Raw genomic sequence first — 19,252 nt, 5'->3', positions numbered from 1 at the left:
TATCTGTACCTCATACTCGAGGCGCTTCTCGTAGGTGGGGATGATGAGTTTGGCGATGTGCGTGATGAGCTCATAGCGTTCGGCTTTCCACAGTGCCTCCACGCAGACCTCGAGGTGTTCGACCAGGACTTCCTAAAAAAAGGTTTGAAAAGTAAAAACGGATCTCTTTTTATCCACATAAGTACCATCAGATCAAACAAATAAAATATGAATGTTATGATTTTAAACCTGGGTGATATTGAAATACAATACCGATAGCAAAATGATGCATTTCTTTTAACTTTATTTATGTGATTAAATATAACACAATTATGAATCTGACCGGACATTGGAGCTCGGTGCTACGTACACATTATTTTTATCACTACCACATTAAAGGGTTGAGTTTAGATACCAGCCCCTAGTTGGGAGGAAAATGTAGAAATCAATGACAACCAAGCCAGTTGCTGTCTGTGAGGTAAAATCAGGGGATCTGGATTGACCAACTATTGCTGAAGTCACTTCACAATGTCGTATGCAAGAAACCACTTCCTGTGCACCTCAGTGTAATAGACATCTTGCATTCCGGTGTCTTCCCTCATGGCAGCTTCCTCTTCAATATTCAAGGTAATCTTCTTAAAAGCTGCAAGGCCACTGGGGAACAACTCTAGTGAGCAGCAAAGACAAGGTAAAAAACAAAACTGGTTCACAGAGATGTCCTGAAGGAAATGATCTGCTACACACGGTATTTCATGTATGCAAGTTATGAGGTTGCAACATCACAGCAACTGGTCCTAAAACAATGAAAATCCAAATGGCAATCTGTATGAGTCATGACAAAACATACAGTCACACATAGCTCTAAATGCAACCTTTGCATGGCGAGTTACAGTGTTGCACTCAGTTTCAAAACATTTTTTCTAATCACAGTTCTGTCTCTCTAATCATTTCACTCATATTTATGGCATATTTCCATAACATATAGAATATAACTTGGTAGTTACGAGACTAGCTCATAATGAATCACATAATAAAAGCAGAGACATGGCTACCTCTGGTCTAGATGCCAAACACATTTTGTGAGAGAGTAGCAGGCAACCAACTGATGCTGCACACCTCATAAAATGTCTGTTGACATTCCTCAAACACGAGAGCCATTTGCTTTGTTTTTACTAGATGTCACTGTGCTGGTGTGGTGGGTCTGAGGAATGTTTGCATGCTGTATCTAACAAAAGTCCCTGACCAAACTGGCATGTCTTTTATCACCTGTGCAGGCAAATCTTCTGGGCGAACCACAAAGCTCTATAAAGAGTGAGCATGTTTCCTGGTCAAGGTTAGGTGTGTGTAGTTAGTCACGTCCTCACGGTGTCGGTTAAAGGGACAGTTCCCCCCAAAATCCATGAATCTAGATTGATTGAAAGCACTATAGGCAAGAGGAAAAACATGTATTTTTGGGGGTGAACTGTCCCTTTAAGACAGTAACTTCATTGTGGTGGCTCTTTGACATAGGCAAATATTTTTCTTAGGTGCTTCCTCAGCAAACTATTGTTTTTCTTGATGGTTCAACCAACTGGGACTTTTATTAATGCTGCACACATTGCTTGGTGTTTAATTACAGTATAAGTTTAAGCCACAAATGGAGGTAAAAGCATGCGTGTGTGTGAGTGTGTACAGTAGATGTGGGGAGGGCCTTACTTTTCCTGTACAGGTATTCTGCAACCAGTGCAGCCACATGAACGTAGCACATGGCCGCCTGTGGAGACAACAAACACCAGCAGAGTTAGAGAATATTCCTACAGCAGATCAAGGACGTAAACATGCAGCTCTATAGGAAACTGAAAAGGAAAACCCTGGCACAAAGTCAGGTGTGAGATTGCAGTCAGCAACTCATTAATATCATTATACAGCATATCACTATGGTGACTGGTTTATTGTGTTTCACCTGTGACTCACATCTAACCAGCCACACCTTGTATCGATAATGGCAGCTTGTCAACTGTGAAAAAGCAACATGTACGAAGGCCTGACAGCCGCCAGGCGAAAGGTTCATCAGTTCTTAATCATGCAGTCATTCCCAAGTGTCCCGTATCATATTCTAAAGGCATATTTTACACATTACTTATAATGAGTAACAGTGAAAAGATCTTTTTCTGTCCAAGAATTGTAAAAGTGTGTACAAAAAATACAAACAGTATAAAAAATAAAAATCAGATCAAATAAAAGGAAGCATAAAAAACAAAAACAACAGAATATAAAATAAAAACAAAACAAAAAGGGAATTAACCAAAAATATAGAATAAAACAGATCTAAGGTTTATTTGCTGGTTGCTGCGCTGTCATCTTGTCTTTCCTCTTAGCTTTGTGTGTAATAAAACCGGTAAAATAAATAAATACGCCTGAACTCAAGCCATCAGTATATCCACTGGACCACCCAGGTTCAGCCTCTGTGTCAGCCCTGACCTCTGACCTTCCTCTGGAGTGGAACAACATAATCTTCCTTCAGTAAAACATCACATTGTCATGACAACCTAATTCTAGTAAAGTAGCAGTAGAGTACAAAGCTTCATTACTCAGCTTTACCTCTGTATCAGTCTCCCTTGTAAAAGTTGTTGTACAACTGTATTGTGGGACAAGGTCCAAGGGCAGCAGTACAACTATAAAAACTACATATGTATTAATGTGTTACAACTTTTAAAGAATTTCTGGAGGTGGTGAGTAATGCTTCTTTGAAACCTGAAGTGGAGTGACTCACTGTGTACGACTAGAGAGTACTGTAGGTCACACACTCTTTAAGGTATTTGCTTTGGTGTTGCCTCTGAGTGTGGCAGTGTGCACATCACCAGTGTACAGTTGTAAGTGATAGAGAAAGGAGGTAAGATTATATGCAAACATGTCTAAAAGCGACAACAGAAACCCGGTCCTGTTGGCACGCATTATTTCCATAGAGAGTTATGTGGATACAGGTATCAATAACAAAACCAAAGAAGAGACAGACGGATGAACATATGACACGAAGCGACACATTCAAAGTGGTCCTGCTGATACCTCAGAGAAATCTCCGTTCTTGAGGTGTGCTCGGGCCATGCTGTCCAGCCAGGTTCGTCTCAGTTCGGGGGTGCTGGCGTAGGACCGGGCCAGGCTGTACTGGAGGTCCAGCAGCATCTCCGGGTCTCTCTCGTGCTCCCTCATCTGGGCCGTGGCCATCAGTACGGTGCGGATCCGCTTGGTCAGGCCCTTTACTTCAGTGGGGAAGGCTGTGGACTGCGTTTGTGTGAGGGGAGATAACACACAAAACAAACACACAAACACACACACACACACAACACAGACACAACACAGACACAACACAGACACAGACATGTGAAAGCATGTTGTTGCCGGGCTACAACGATCCTGCTCATTCTCACACTAATTTGAATTCTTCGAGTGCGGTTTGGCAAACCGATTTGTGTAGTCTTAGACAAAGTTATCTTTAATCGCAGCGCACTCTTGTTTTGAAATAAGGACAACATGAAGAGCACAACCGAAACCGTAATCATCACTCAAAGCGTTGCTGTGCTGCTCAAGCGATTGCAGCTACTTGTAGGGAGGCCTTCCCAGCATGCAGGGGGGCAACAAACTCTCATGCAGACGTCTCATAATACGCATTGTTAGTAATGTTTTATATTGTGACGTACGATGTTTCCAATGTTTCCCCACAATTGAAAAACCCACATCAGTCAAACCTCTACACAGTTAGAACACTGAACAGTCTAAACAAACCACATCAGCCGTATTGCCACGCTACACAATTAATCTCACATCGTGTTTGTTTTTACAAATGTGACCGCCGTGGCTGGTCTAAATAGAGAAGAAACACACACAGAGAGTTGGATCACAGAGAGGCTTTCTGCAGGTGTTGGGTTGAATCCCCTCTTGACTTGGATAGCGCAGCACAGGCTTATATAGTAATATTTCAGCCACTCCATTTTCTTGATTTTCTCAGATATTGGATTCGGAGCTGTAAGAGTTTCTGGTTTTCCCTACGCTCGTCTTGTTGACTTCTACTGTACCTTCATGGCCTTGTCACTATTCGCAAAGTTGTTGATGATGGAGAGAGACTCCTGGAAGCGAGAGCTGCCGGTCAGCGCCACGTCGGAGATCAGCTGGCTTACAGCAATGATGATCTGGACGAAAAGAAGAAGGAGCAAAGTGAGGGGATGGTTAGAGAGGAGCGGACCGAGGAGGGGGAACTAGAGTGGATGAGGAGGAGAGGAGAATGAAAGGAGGGTAAACACAGCTCCACTTGGTATATATATTGACAGAGTCCAGTGAGAGCTAATGGAAAGCTGGATGGCCTTCTGCTACTGTGTTAGAGGAGCCGGAAACTGAGCATGCAGTCTGTTTAAACTGTTTAAACACTCTCCTAACATTCTCCACTGGCCTTATGAAAAGCATCTGAAGTACTCGGATGCAAGTATTGCGATCATGAGAGTATTGAGATCATGAGAGACCTTGTTACAGACCACAAACTGTGTTGACTGTTGACAATAAGGCTATTGTTCACTGAGTATTAAACATGCATGACCAGAAACTGGTCAGGCCAGTTTGGAGGACGACAAGCGCGTCCTCTGTTTCTTCCTCTACTTCAACACCGACACTCCACTCCACTCTACCTGCAGGTGCGTGCGTAGGAAGGTCTTCCTCTTGGTGTACTCGTAGTTGTTTCTCATCAGCAGGTAGAGCAGGGCCGACACCTCGGCCCTCAGAGATCCCAGCTTGGAGACGCAGCACTTGAGCACCTCGCAGCACAGAGCCTCGCACAGCGTCACGCGGCCCTTAAACAGCACCGACGGGAACTGGCGGGACAACAAGTTAGTGTGTTAAAGGGCAGAGACGGGATTAGAAAAATACCTTAAGGATGTGGGGAGGGAAGCAGCATTTGTTTAGGACTATTTTCAGTGTGTGGGATTGAGTAAAAATAAACTTGTGTGTGTGTGTGTTCATAGTAATGAAGGAACTTGTACGTAGCTCTAATGGTAAAGAGGTATAAGATAGATAACCGACACAACAACATGTCAGAACAGTCTCTGCTGCTGCTCGCCTCTGACGCATCACACAAGCAGCCAACAGTGATACTGCTGATGCTATCACAGGATAGCACTAGGGAAGCTGGGGCTCGACATGACATGTCCCCTCATGAGTCTGAGATCACGTTGCGTTAGATCTGAATGAAATGTGTGAAAAACAATTCTAAATCGGATTAAGAGTAATTCGACAATATGTGAATGTGGGAACAAGGCGGCAGCAACAACGACAAACACAGGAAACTGATGTTTATTCCATTGCATCCGCTCTTTTTTGTCAAGTCCATGTTTTGGATGCTATAAATAGTGCAACGAGAGAGAACGACCACCGCAATGACACGTAGGATGGAAGAAGTGGCAGCATTCATCACTTCTGGTTGTTCACTAGTGGCTAAAACGGTTGTTCCCAAACAACGAAAAGCATCACAGCTTCTTTTCTTGAACAGAGCCCGCCTCGGTCATGCCGACTTCAATATCGCCGTGTGCAGACGTACCTTGTTGATGAAAGCCCTGAGCGCGGCGAAGACGTGTCTGAGGGCGGCTTCTGATTGGCCGACTTTAAGGAAGGTCAGGTAAACGTCAAACACCTTCTTCATCAGGGGGTTGTGACCGTCGCTGTCCAGCAGCTGGGTCTGACACACACACACACACACGCGCACACACAGAGGGGAACACTGCATTGAATTACATTATTCTCTAGAGAACACCAAACTTAACCGAAATATTTTTTCTGTCCCTACAACACGAGTAGTACAAGTATCCACACGCATACACACACTTTGATGTATAAAAAGCTCAAATATGACTATCTTCAAACAAGTAGGTTTGGTTAAGTGTGTATGGGTGTTTCTGACTTAGGCTTCCTTCGGAGACACATTTCATACTGAAGACAAGTTAATTGGGAACGGCTTGTGCAATTAGGGACAAATTTTTTTAAATAATTAAAATCTAAAAAGTTGATTTGGGGGTCAGCGGCTAAGCTTAAGGGTAAAGGAAGTAGTGGTTGTGGTGAGGGTCCATGAAATTAACTTAACTCTTAAAAAGTGACCTAAGTAAATGTGTGTGTGTGTGTGTGTGTGTGTGTGCACGCGTACTGACCTTAAAACACTGAGTGAAAAGAGAGAGGACATCCAGGACACTGAGAGAGACCTCAGTGGAGATGTTGCCCTCCAGCAGAGCCTGATGGTGGATCTCTGCTTCTGATGGCCCCGTCCCTAGAACACACGCACACGATAATATCACGACACAGTGTAGAGTAAGAGCTCACATTGCAATAAAGAACACATCCATTACTCCCTTCTGTGTATAAAAGGCTGCCGATTACCACGTTGTCTTTAGTTATCAGCACTCTCTTTAACTTGCTGATTTGAATACAGTTTACGGGCAAATTATTCAATTATTCAATAACTGCTTTCATTTGCTCTTACAGGCGACCAAAAGTCACTCAAAACATCTTGCACAATTCAACTTTTTTTCCCCCATGTTTGACAACATTAGCATGTAGCTTGTGTGGAGAATTTCAGTATTAAACGCATTATTAGTAGGATTTAATAACACCCCTAGTGGTGAGTAGAAGTGTCACAATAATAAATATGTCAGTCACAATATGTTTCCATATGGAATGTATTATAGGTTTACAATATTCTTACTTATAGAGGATATTATATGTTACAGTATATTAACTCATTGAATGTATTAAATCATAGAAGTATAGTCACTGTAGGTATTAAAACACTAAGAATAGTTTTGAGGGTCAGATAGGGATTCTGAGTGAGGTGTCAGACATGCAGCAGCAAATGGAGGCGACCTCATCGATGGAGGATGGGGCCAGTGGGACGGTCAAATGCCAAGCTGACCAGCAGGACAGAGAGGAGGAGTTCAAGATGTTTTGCGAGGAGCCAAGATGTTTTGCTAAGGGATCGATAATGGGAGGGGGCAGAATTCAAATGAAGCCAATCACTAATCGCCACGGAGGGTCATTCACATGTTTTATGACAGTATCGGACACTTTCCGACTCTCAGGGGATACAAAAGAGAATGTTTTAGGGAGTTTACCTCAGATCACTGCGGCTCTCATTTTCAGCTAACTGGCCGCGCCGGACTGTGAGGAGATGCGTGTATGTGGTCTCTGCTCTCGAGAACATTACTATTGATAGTTAATTCAGTTTGTAAGTGAACTTTGTGTAGTACATTAAATATTGTTTTAATTTTGGACCGGGTCCAGCTCATTCTTCTGATGCGCGTGCGCAGTAAGAAGCTCGCAGCAGAAGAGTACCTGCGGCCTGCAAGCTCCTTCATCATTTGTTCTAACCCTAACACTTGCCAGGGTCATAAACGGCTCCAGCAAGGTAAAAATAACAAAACAATTATGCAATGCTGAAATCTATTGGTGGTTTCAGGTGGTGTCAGAATTAGTCAACATGCAGTTGATCCTGCCCATTCACCTCAGCAACAGACCACACATCTCTCATCAGGTTTCAGTGTGGATTTTACACATTGTTGCATTAATCTGGCTAAGCCTCATCCATTAACCATTACATTTAGCTCTCAAAGGCCTTTAAGCTTGACACAATGTGGTCGGTGACTTTTAATAGGTTAAGGATCAATCTAGGAAGTGCCCGTTGGCTGGTGTCAGTTCAGGTACAAACATGGTATTTTATTGTATCTTGGTGTAAGTTTCTTTGTTCTGGGTATAACAACAGCTCACCGTGTGTGTCTCTAACAACATTGGTGCTTGATTTACACCAGACCTCAGTTCAGCACAAGTCTGGCTATGTGAGATTAACTTTGCATTAACAACTCATCTGGCAGTCTCTACGCTAAGACTCTCCAAATCCAACTGTCAGGTGCAAACTTTGTTCCATGTTTAAACAAGGCTGTCTTCCAGGTTTCAACACTGAGACTATGGTCGGTCCGGGCTAAACTATTAGCCTTGTTTACTTGTGGGAAAAGTGGTTGGGAAACTGCTGCTCTGCCAAAAAGCTGCCATTTCAAAGTGTGTTTTGACTGTAAGTTTACTAGAAGGAGGTTGAAAAGGTCTTCCTTAAATTTTCAGTTTTTGCACTTTTTTGAGTGATTACTGGGGGACTACTTACTGTTACGGGTTAGAACTATGCAACTTAACACAAAACAAAGAGACAGTATACATAATATTTACAGTACCAACTGAAATATTAGAGTTTTTTTTTTTAAAGAACCAGGACATTATATAGTAGTTACATGGTTCTGCAAATCTGTTGATGTCCAGAATAGAGTTCCATTTGTAAATATTAATTTGTCTTTTTTGGAGTGGGGTTGTATGAGGCACTTGCAGTATTTGTAGTGTATGACCTACAGTAGATGGAGTTCCAGCTCTGGAGCAAAGTTATGTACTGCTGTGGACGGGGCAGCAGTGAAACCTATTTAAAAAATCGTATACTCACTTGTAACTCATTGAGAATCTTTCTAGAACATTACAATTACATATCAGTTCCCTTCTTATATATAAATTATTGAGAATAATAAGATTAAAGGTGGCCTAAGGTTTTGCATACAAACTGGTGTGTGTGGTTACCTATATTGAGAGTGAGGGAGGCTTCCATGGTGCTGAACTGGTGTAACTTCGTCTGCATGAGGCTGGCTCGGTTGCAGCGCATAGCCGGCATCGTCTGAGACTTCCTGTCGGAGGAGAACAGCTTCGGCACACATATCTCCTGACTCCTGTATGAATGAAATGCCCACAGAGAGAAAGCGAGAGAGAGAGAGAGAGAGAGAGAGATACAGTTATCTTATCCATTATATGAACATAACATAAGAAAAGGTCATTACCGAACACATCACCCATCAGAAACAATGAGTGATGCAATGATTAACCAAACCACACCAACAGTTCTATGAAATCGTGGACAACGTGGAAGTATGTAATCGTAGCTTCAGATTTATGTGACAGGTAGGTCAACAGTGCTGTTGGTTTTGCAGCCTTACCGCCCAATGTTCCTTTTTCCAATGTACCGGAGCTGAACCACACAGGTCCTGCAGGGACAGTGACAATAATAAAGAAATATCAGCAGGAGAACGGGAACGTCTTGCTCAGTTTACTTTTAACCTTCCTGGTATTTATTCCAAAAACCTTTTAGTCTTTGTTTTATACGACTTTGATTTGTGAGCAATAAGGTAGCACTACAGTGTCTATCCGATCGTCTGTTAACACACACAGACTTTTGTGGTATTTGTGCCATAAAAAAGTGAAAGTGAAAGGTAAACTCATTCGTTCATGTTTCTTTAAGGGGGCAACAGACAGCTTTGACTGATCATTATGAAGTAAACAATGACATGAGATGACTTTATCAGCGTTTAGATTGGCTTTAGTCTGGCTTTCACTATGCTATTCTGTCTGCCATCTCCTGGAAAAATGGCACAATTTATGGCACAAAGCCTTGAAAAACTAAATGTAGTGCTTTCTGTGAAGTGCTGCCAACTCTTTTCCAATCAATGTCACTAAGACTAGCTGAAAAAATGTCTACTGCCATTTTAAATGATTCGGTTGCAGATAACTCACTTTAATTTACCATTTTCCAAGTCACCAAGAGTGATGACAGTAACAAAAGACTGTTGACTTTAACAGTATTAGTCATAAGAAAACACGGGTCTTTACTGCATTACAACAGACCATTATGTATTTTTTTACCACTACTCACTCTAGCAAACTGAGGAAGTTCATGATGTCTTGAGGGCCGACTTTGTTCCAGTAGGCCATGAGAGTGTCTGTGGACAAAAACAAAGTCAAACTCTTTGATGCATGTTTTTGTTTTTGTCGCCAACATTAATCAATGTGCAGTGAAATTTGAATAAATGGTTCCTGTGGATTTTACATGGACTCGTGGAGCTAAATCAACTAAACATCCTCGATGACAATCAGTCAATCCACAACTTCATTGTTTGTGCAACGGCTGAGCCAAGCTTCTGCGTAGACTCTACCCCCAAAAATAGCAGAACTTTATGTAATTTCCTGTGCATGGTGAGTGACCGGGCAGTGCGGTTACAAATCATCACTGACCCTCTGACAAGGTCTTGGCGATGTGCAGGAAGGAGAGCAGGAGGCCCTTGATCTCATACTGTCCCAGTCTGCCGATGGGAGGCACGGGGCTGCTGCTCATGGTGGAGCCACGCCTCTGCAGCTGGAACAACACAAACACACTCAACAATGAGATATTCAAATCCATGGGAGAAAGAAAAAAACGCTGACTCAGCCAAACAAGTCTTTATATTTGGTAACTTTTTCCAGCCAACAACTGTATTTTGAGATAGAGGTTGGTCTGCACATGGGATTTCCCCGGCCTGTATCCTTTAACAAAGAGTATTGTTAAGGATGTTACTATAGATTCAACTATTCCAGCAAGAGGAAAAAGTCCTCATGTCTACACATGGTCCACACTAGGGCTGTGGATTGGCAAGATTCTGGCAATAAGATACGTATCATGATAAAATATATTGCGATACTGCAAGCAAGGCGATAGATTTCTGTTTTTTAAATATAATTTTAAAGTTGCGTTGAACACCATGAAGCTATCTACAGTTTACAAGTGAGGTTACGTGATGGGTGAAGTTCAGGGAACCGAGTTGTGGCCAAGAAGTGACATAACGTTGTAACCATTAGACTGTTTCAAATATCCAGCGACCGTAAACCAAAGATGGTGGGCTGAAAAGAGCGTATTTACACAGACGATAAATAATCTTCTCCAGTCCATCTACACTCCACATCTGGGTGCATGACAAAACAGCGGATGCTCACTCAGCTCTGGAATCAGACCAGAGAACATGAACATTAAAGAGCCCGTGTGTTTTCCAGTATAAACCTGGCTTGCTATGTTGGCAATGTGTTCAGAGACAGCCAGCACCGGGGGGACACTCTTCAAAAGCATTACGGAGATGTTTTCTTCAGTATTATTTTCATGAGAAAATGCCGGGGCTTTGCGTTTAGCCGAGGTTCTGCTGGTGTAGAATGTTCTCACCTCAGTGCTGTCTGCTGTTCCTGAGTCCATGAACAGAGAGCATCGGGAGTCCTCTCTCCTCACAACGTGGCCATTCTGAACTGGCAGACCTGGAGCCAACACAGTATAGTTTTAATGCCAACTGAAAGCAGCACAATAACGTAAACACATTGACTCAATTCTAACAAGCTCACTGGCAGTGACATTAGCACATTTAGGGTAGATACTGATACCGTCTCAAGCTCAGAAAGGAATGTAGGCACTGCATACTTGACCTCCTACTGATAACATATCTGATAAACAGATCCTAAATAAACCATCTATTAAGGGGAATATAAAGTCTTCTCTGGCTCTTAAGAAGCTTTGAGAAGTCCCACAACACACTGTGGTTCGGTCACCAGGGAAAACAATCTACTGAAATGCATTTTGGAAAGTGTGTGAAGGACTCATACGAGACACTAACTGTCATTGTATCTTCTTTAACCTCAGTCCGTCTCTTGTGACTTCTTGTGAAATGCAAAACCAAATTGCCGGAGAACTCTTCGACACTGAAGCGTTTCACTTTGGATTTCCTTGGTTGCTACTTTCTTCTTGACAACATCTCAAGTCACAAGCGAATGATGCAGTGTACAAATCAAAATGTCTCCATTATCACAGAATAAGAAAGCCTCGGGTAAGTGCAATGATGCAGGAGAGAGTGCCGCTAATGGACCGAGTCCTGTGCAACATAAATGTTGCCAGTGTGGTGATGATGATGGATGATCTGTAAACAGGAAGAGACCAGATGCCCAGATATGCTGGGCAGTGTCTGTCTGCGCGGTTCTGAACTCACCGTGGTCTCTCTCAATTGCAGTGCTGGTTCTCCTGCTGTCTGTGGACCCCGTTGATATCAGGTCATCTCTGGAGCCCTGGACAGCCACATGGATGGAAGAAGTGAAATCTGGGTTACCGTTAAAGGGATGGATCAGATTTTTTGAATTGGGCTTGTATGAGGTATTTATCCAAAGTCAGTGTTTTACCTACAAAACGTATTTTAGACTAAATCAACAGCAGCTTAAGTGAATGCTATATTTAGAATCATTTCAGCGTTTTACATTGCTGTCTGACGGGTATCTGTAGCACACAAACCTAACCGCCCGAGGCAGCGGTAGAACAGCAACTTCTACGTTCTGAGTTGTAAATACTGTTTGTTCAATTAAACAGAGACAAAACTGAGGTAGTCATTTTTGGAGCCAAGGAGAGACGTTGACAAGTCAGTGCTCGACTTGAGTCGGCAACGTTAAAAACCTCAAACCAAGCCAGAAATCTAGGTGTAGTCATGGACTCAGACCTAAATTTCAAAAGCAACATTAAGACAATTACAATTACTACCATTAAGGGACTTATGTCTCGAGAGGACGAGTCCATGTATTCATCTTCAGCAGACTACTGTAACGGTTTCCCTGAACAATTTGACAGGTGCAGCTGATTCAGAACGCTGCAGCTGGAGTCCTACACTACTGTTGGTTAATTAAGCACTGAATGGTACATTTGTGATCTTCTGCTACGCTATGAACCATCCAGACCTCTCAGGTGGTCTGGGACAGGTCTGCTTTCTGTCCCCAGAGTCAAAACTAAACATAGAGAGGCAGCATTCAGTTTTTATATATATCTGGAACAAACTACCAGAAACCGGCACGTCAGCCAGAACCTTCACTGCCGCTGCCTTTTATTAAATCATTTCTCACTGTTTGACTCTATTTCATACCTGTCTTATTCTATTTTAGCTTATTTGTGTTTTATATTCTCTTGGTTCATAAATGACAGTTTTTGAATTGTATTTACGTAAATGTGTTTCTTTTGCACTGTTCTGAATTGCCTTGGTGCTGAAACGTGCTATATAAATAAACTCGTGTTGCCTTGCCTTTGTCAATAGAGTCTTGTGGCTTTGACGACACCACAGATAACGGCTTCTGTTCACCGTCAGAAATGACTGTCTGACGGTAAGTTAAAGCGGTGAAAACATTCTAAATACAGCGTACACTTAGAATGATGTCGATCTGTTTTAAATGTCTAAAATAAATGACTTTGCTCCCGCGCTGGTGCTCCGGTCTGTTTATCCTAACTCCATCTACTGTAGGCACTACTCTGACTATGGATAAGTAGCTCATACAACACAACTTAAAACGTTATTTTTTGAAATGTATACTGTTCGTTAGGGAGCACCTGCTCCAGGTTTCACTCAAATGAACTGTAGGAAGGCTCAGACTTCATGATAAACAATACGTTGAAGTACTGACTCCATCATTTCACCCTCCTGACAGATACCATTTGAAGTTTGCATCACAACTAAACAGTCAGGGTGCAAACACACACAGAATCCAAGAAACTGTAACTGTGAATCCTCCCAAATGACTTCCAACGCAGTCATATGCTCCTGTTAAAATGACATCTTTATTACATTAAGAAAATAATCACGTTTCAAGCACAAAATGATGAGCAAATGGCTCATCGTTATGTGCAGATGATTCAAGGCTCCTCGGTATTTGAATCAAGGCTCCTCTTGAATCTTTATATGTTTCTTCATGTAATAAACACGGTTGAAGGTCAAAGGTAGGTTGAAGACCTGAGTAACCCTACTGTGGAAATCCAGGGTTCAGAGGGGACTCACATTGAGGCCGAGCCCGGGGCTGGAGCTGTGTGGCTGGGCAGACAGCTGCTTCAAGTTCTGGTAGAGCAGCTCAAAGAGTGGCAGGTAGAGCAAACAGATCCTGGCCTGCTGATTCTGAAACATTAAATATGATTAGATGAGGTTTTTTTTTTAATAACAAATGCACTGATATGTAATACACATCTGTATTAATACTGATGAGTGAACTTATAGAGCGCGACAAAATGGCTATACTTGTAATAAATACATAGCTGTTGTCTGCCCTGAACAAACTACTCAATCGCCAACTGCTCCCAGCTGCTCCCAATAGTGCCTGCACTCTAAACACTGGCTGGTTTGCATAACAGACATTGGTATCTTGTTAAGGGCATGGACACACAGTTAAGAGCGTCCCCTGTGTCAAACATTAACTTTTTGCGTGCCAACATTGAGGTTCTGATTCAAATAGGTTGCACTGCGGTGAGAGGAGACAATGGGCCTCCAGCGGGAACATTTTCATATTCCCGTCTTCACTTTCTCGTGGGCTTGTATGAGTGTAGCCCCCTCAGATTCAGCAAACTAACTATTTCAGACGACTGCCTAAATGACTGGAATAAACAGTGGACAGTGACTTGCATAAACATGTACTGTATGTGAAGGAGCATGAGAAGAATAACCGTCTTTCTGAAGACAGGCACTCTTCCAAGGGCACTAAGGCATCCAAAAGTAGTAATTTAGCCATGACGCACCACGATACGCTTCTCACTGACAAGGATTTTATTATGTGCAATATAAATACACTCTGCAATTACAAACAATTATTCTGTCTGTATATACAATATCTCGTTATATTTTAGTTATTGTGGATTTTTTTACTTAGTTAACATTCTTTACTGTTTTATTACTTATTTATAATACTTGTTTTGATCTTGTTTTTTACTATGTCTCTTGCTGTATGACCTTGTCTGATGGTGAGTTGGATTTTGTCATAACTTCTTGGGGATATCTTAAAACTTCTGTAAATGACAGACACCACTCAAGCATGACTTAGCAGGTAATTTAGTCTCATATTCAGCATTTCTATTCATTGCTATTTAAACCAAACAACTACATACAGGATAAGGGAATTTATGCTGATTGAGTCAAGATTGAGTGTAGAATTTATTTTTGAACGAGACGGAATAATTATTGTCTCGATAAATCTGATTTTATAGACATTTCCAGGTCCCCAATAATTTGGAACATTAGAAATAAAACAGACTTTGATGATCCAATAGTGAGAATTATTTTTCAGTGCCTACCAACCCTCCAAATTAGGCTAGATTCTATAAAGGCCTTATGACAAAAATACATACCACTCTACAGAATGCATTAATATCAAATGAGGACTGACTGGACGTGTGAAATTTCCAGTGGAGATGCACCAACTTTCCCGTGAGGCCGGATTTTGGGTGGAAGTGTTCTATTCGTTTCTTTATTCAACCGAATTGCCCCGCCCTCCCTCACCTTGAACGCTGTGTAGCGGTCGTCCATGGCGTGCTTAATAAGAAGGTTCTTGAGAACGCTCACGGCCAGCTGTCGGACCTCGGGCCCCTGCTGCAAGGCCTCAGCCACTTCTCTCAGCAGCAGGCCCACCAGGAAGTGGTTACGGCAGTACTCTTCCGTCAGGCTGAACTCCAGACTCTGCTCTGTGGTTGGGCCAGACAGGAAGCGTCAGTACACGAGCATAGGCTGAACTGATGCTGATAAAATATGGCTTGTTGGGACACCGTCTGTGAGGTCATGACTGTGGGAAGTTTCCTAATACTAAAATCTGATAACCAGTCTTGTGAAATGTGTTTTCTGTTGAAGATGTAACTCGTAAGAAGATGCTGTTAGAAATCTAACGGCATCTTCTTATATAGAAGATCTCTAAAAATTAGATAATTATGATTGTATATTACATAGTACATGCAATATAATCAGTATTGTTCAGTCCTACTGTGGCATCATTTAAAGTGCAACATTGCAATATGCGACAGAATCTCAACAAAAGCACACATTCATTCAGACGTTTACATTTCCACACCACACCAAAGAAGGAGGAATCAAAGGGACAGTTCATCCCAAAATCCAAAATATATATTTACCCTCCTATCTGTTGTGCTATCTCTTTATCTAGATTGCTTGCTGAGTGTCATCCAGTTCCATTATATTGCAGACATCTCTTTTGCCGATAACTCTAAAGTTAAACCAAAACAATCTAGATTGATAAATAGCACTAAAGGTGAGTGGGAAAATATGTATTTTTGACTTTGGGATGAACTTACCCTTTAAGATCACATATTTCTCAGTGCCTACATTGGGAAATATATAGTGCAGTACATTTCCGTGCCATTGGAAATGAGAAGTTGTCCGTTTCCCCCCACAAACAACGATTTCATAATAATGCAGTGTTAATATCAAAGCAGGCAATGCAGCCTGGGAACTGAGCTCCCATCTGCAGCAATTATCTTCTCTAATGACGGAGACAGAGAGACAGGACAGAGAGGCAGAGAGAGAGAGCCACACACACACACACACACACACACACACACACACACACACACACACACACACACACACACACACACACACACACACACACACACACACACACACACACACACACACACACACACACACACACACACACACACACACACACACACACACACACACACACAGAGAGAGAGAGAGAGAGAGAGAAACCCAGTATCGTGAGAAGATGTTTACAAGTGTCAAGTCACTACGAAAAGGGGGACCAATGGTCCTTCCCACAACAACACACAGGCTCAGGCATGTGAGGGCATTAGCATTGTGCTGAGTGAGTGGGAGTGAATAAGTGTCCTGTGAGAGAAAAAAAGGCGGGAAGCTGACAGGATGGCAGGGTTAGTGCAGGTCAGAGCAAGGAGGTGCAGGTCGTTTGCATACGGCAGCAAACGTATGTGGCGTTGATGTGCAGTATGGTGCGGTGAGCTTCACCTACCTACAGGGCCAAAAAGCTCCGTCGCATACGGTATAAAATCTGACCACAAGCAAAACACAAAAAACAGAAGGAGGGAGGGGGGGTGAAAATAAAGAAATCGGGAGGTGAAACTGTAAACAATCCATGCAGCACTTCCACAGCACACAGTCGTTGGCTTGTCAATTTCGCTTGTGTGTTTGTATCAATTAGTGTTGGATAAACGTGTTCAGCAGGTATAACAGGTGTGACTTGCCACCTGCTCAATAATAGACCTGTGTATGCATGGGCCAAACAATCAGGCAGGTTAATACAGGGGACGAGTGTGGATGGGTGTGGGTCAGAAGGAGGCTGCTGAGGGGTATTTGGGGTTCATGTGAGAGACGGTCAGTGGTTACATGTGTGGTAGGAAGCATAATGCGTTCAAATGGAAGGCAGGATGTGATGTCCGACTCGCTCACCTTGTACCCGCTGCATCTTGGTGCGCCCAAAAGCCATGGGCAGGTTGAGAGGGATGAAGTGTTCGTGGTTACACACGGTCATCAGGAAATCAAATTTCATTTCAGTCAGCACCTGTGGCCAAAAGAGGACATGCCCATTATGTAAATTCCTGATAACTGCCGCAGAGCATAACTATAATTCTCCTCATTGTTCAAATATAATACTCGACACCGCAGACATCGCTTCTCAAACAAAGTGTGCCAGGTGTCTGCGATGGTTTCATTTGTTAGCCAAATGAGGTAGGGCGGGAGACACGTGTTTGTCAGTTATGTACATATTAGACAAAACAAGTTGTCCAAAGTACCTAATCAGCAAAATATAAAATACTTTTAGTTTAATACTGTCCTCTTATCAATGATAAGAGCTTAATAATATTATAATAAAAACTTTATTTGTACTTTTCACACAAGAAATGCAAAAAGGGCTTTACAATAAAAGAAGATAGACATAGAATGAACATAAACAACTTTAGAAGGTAATTTGAGACTTATTTAATATAAATGTTTTGACGTCTTGTACACAATTAATATTCGGTACCTATGTGTCTGCAAACAGACTCACAACTTCCCAAATTCACTACAGTTCTGGATTACACCAATGTAAACCTTTTAAACCCATCTCAGAACGTCTTCCATGGGGTGTAACCTCACTGCAGGTTAGGATTTTTAAACATGAAAAACAACATTTTTGCAGCACGTACTGATGTATATGTACACTGAGCATGTACCTTGGGATCTCTGAGACCGAAATGACACATGTAGTGGTTGACCAGGCCGAAGGCAAAGCCCCTGTTCATGACGGTCAGGCACCTCTGAGGGAGAGAAAACATGGTGAGCGCATTGTATGCCGCTGAGGGAACGGACACAACAAACACATCTCTGTTCTGGAGGGGAGTTAAAAATAAAAACTGTGCAATGGTGTTAAATCAGCTCAGGTCAGACCTTGATGAAATTGGCCAGGCTCAGGTTGATGCAACGGGCTTCCTCTAGGATTTCCATGTGGCGGATGGTGATGTGTGGCATGATGGACAACACCAGCGACTGGAGCGCCTGGTGGAAACTGTCGGGGAAGCGCTGGGGCCGCGGCATCTGATGAGACGGTCGGGGACAAACATGTAACGGCAGATCGCTTGTTTGAGGGCATCAAAATGACAAAAATGACAAACAGGCAGGAACATTATGAAGACAGATTAGCAGCGTGCGGATACACTTGGAGGGGGAAATCCATTTTCTCTCAACAGATGGCCGTTTGATTTTATCTTAACAGTTTCGGCCCTCACTTTGCTTACTGCTGAACATCTGGCTTTGCGGATTACAGCCCAGATGAACTGCAGACACGTGGCATCACAATGTGGAATATACACACGGCTCAGTGAGTCACTTTGAGCCTCTTGTGCTTCCTCTGAGTGTGTGTGAGGTTTGTTTAAACGTGTTGACGTGATACGTGACATCACGTTGTGTGTGTGTTTGCTTGTGAAGTCGTGCCAGATGTAGACATTTGAACTTTGGGGTAGTGTCTGAAGCAAAGACTTGCACTGTTCAACACACAGAATGTGAAATCTGAGCTGCTCAAGTTAGTTGCCTAAAGGAAGAAGAAATCACTTAATACCAACCTTGATGCGGTTGCCCTCTTGCAGGTACTGGGCCATGGATTTGACTATTGTTTCAAAGAAGAACCAGGAGTACTACAGAAAGGGATAAAAGAGGAACGGGGTTAGCCTGCTATGGGTATTTCCCAAAGTGCGGATAAGCGTCCCAGGAAAAAAAAAAAAAATGGTGACCCGGAAAAGATGTTTAAATAAATAGATTACATTACAGTACAGTACAAGCAGCTACATGATTCAGGATGTCTTGTCAGGTCACAAAGACTTTACTTTCTGTTTGGAGGACTTGGTGAGCCATTGTACAGGCAAGTATGCAGCCTGCTGTTCAATAGTGGTACTACAGCCGAGCTGCACGACCAAAATAGCAGAGCACACGCACCTTGAGCAGTTTGTTGCTGGTGTTGAAATCGGCAGTTTGCTTGAGGGTGGCTGTTACAGCGGTGGCCAGCATCTCATGGGTGGTCGCTGAGTTTCCTGATGTCGGGTTGTTGGCCACAAACACATACTAAGAAGGGGATTAAA

The 19,252-nt window shown here is 42.7% G+C and overlaps 1 protein-coding gene across 3 annotated transcripts in view; it reads right to left on the bottom strand.

Annotated features, from left to right (window-relative positions):
- Positions 1-19,252, bottom strand: part of dock11 (dedicator of cytokinesis 11) — a 54,046-nt gene that overhangs the window by 8,665 nt on the left and 26,129 nt on the right. For 2 of the 3 annotated variants that reach the window (XM_076087015.1, XM_076087017.1), the window contains 22 exons: positions 19,110-19,235; positions 18,740-18,811; positions 18,069-18,215; positions 17,855-17,938; positions 17,088-17,199; positions 16,651-16,689; positions 15,150-15,331; positions 13,665-13,778; positions 11,847-11,922; positions 11,036-11,124; positions 10,081-10,201; positions 9,722-9,788; positions 9,009-9,056; positions 8,599-8,744; positions 6,144-6,259; positions 5,540-5,677; positions 4,635-4,817; positions 4,032-4,145; positions 3,025-3,240; positions 1,675-1,732; positions 540-646; positions 10-132 (listed from right to left, as the gene is read on the bottom strand). In XM_076087015.1, the coding sequence (XP_075943130.1) occupies positions 10-132; positions 540-646; positions 1,675-1,732; positions 3,025-3,240; positions 4,032-4,145; positions 4,635-4,817; positions 5,540-5,677; positions 6,144-6,259; positions 8,599-8,744; positions 9,009-9,056; positions 9,722-9,788; positions 10,081-10,201; positions 11,036-11,124; positions 11,847-11,922; positions 13,665-13,778; positions 15,150-15,331; positions 16,651-16,689; positions 17,088-17,199; positions 17,855-17,938; positions 18,069-18,215; positions 18,740-18,811; positions 19,110-19,235 (2,478 nt within the window). The remainder of the gene's footprint in view (positions 1-9; positions 133-539; positions 647-1,674; positions 1,733-3,024; positions 3,241-4,031; positions 4,146-4,634; positions 4,818-5,539; positions 5,678-6,143; positions 6,260-8,598; positions 8,745-9,008; positions 9,057-9,721; positions 9,789-10,080; positions 10,202-11,035; positions 11,125-11,846; positions 11,923-13,664; positions 13,779-15,149; positions 15,332-16,650; positions 16,690-17,087; positions 17,200-17,854; positions 17,939-18,068; positions 18,216-18,739; positions 18,812-19,109; positions 19,236-19,252) is intronic. The other variant, XM_076087016.1, reaches the window with a different exon arrangement.

The sequence above is a fragment of the Anarhichas minor genome, unplaced genomic scaffold, assembly GCF_050575085.1.
Source record: "Anarhichas minor isolate MPS153535 unplaced genomic scaffold, ASM5057508v1 ptg000009l, whole genome shotgun sequence".
NCBI lineage: Eukaryota > Metazoa > Chordata > Actinopteri > Perciformes > Anarhichadidae > Anarhichas > Anarhichas minor.
This window is presented reverse-complemented; position numbering and strand designations above follow the sequence as displayed.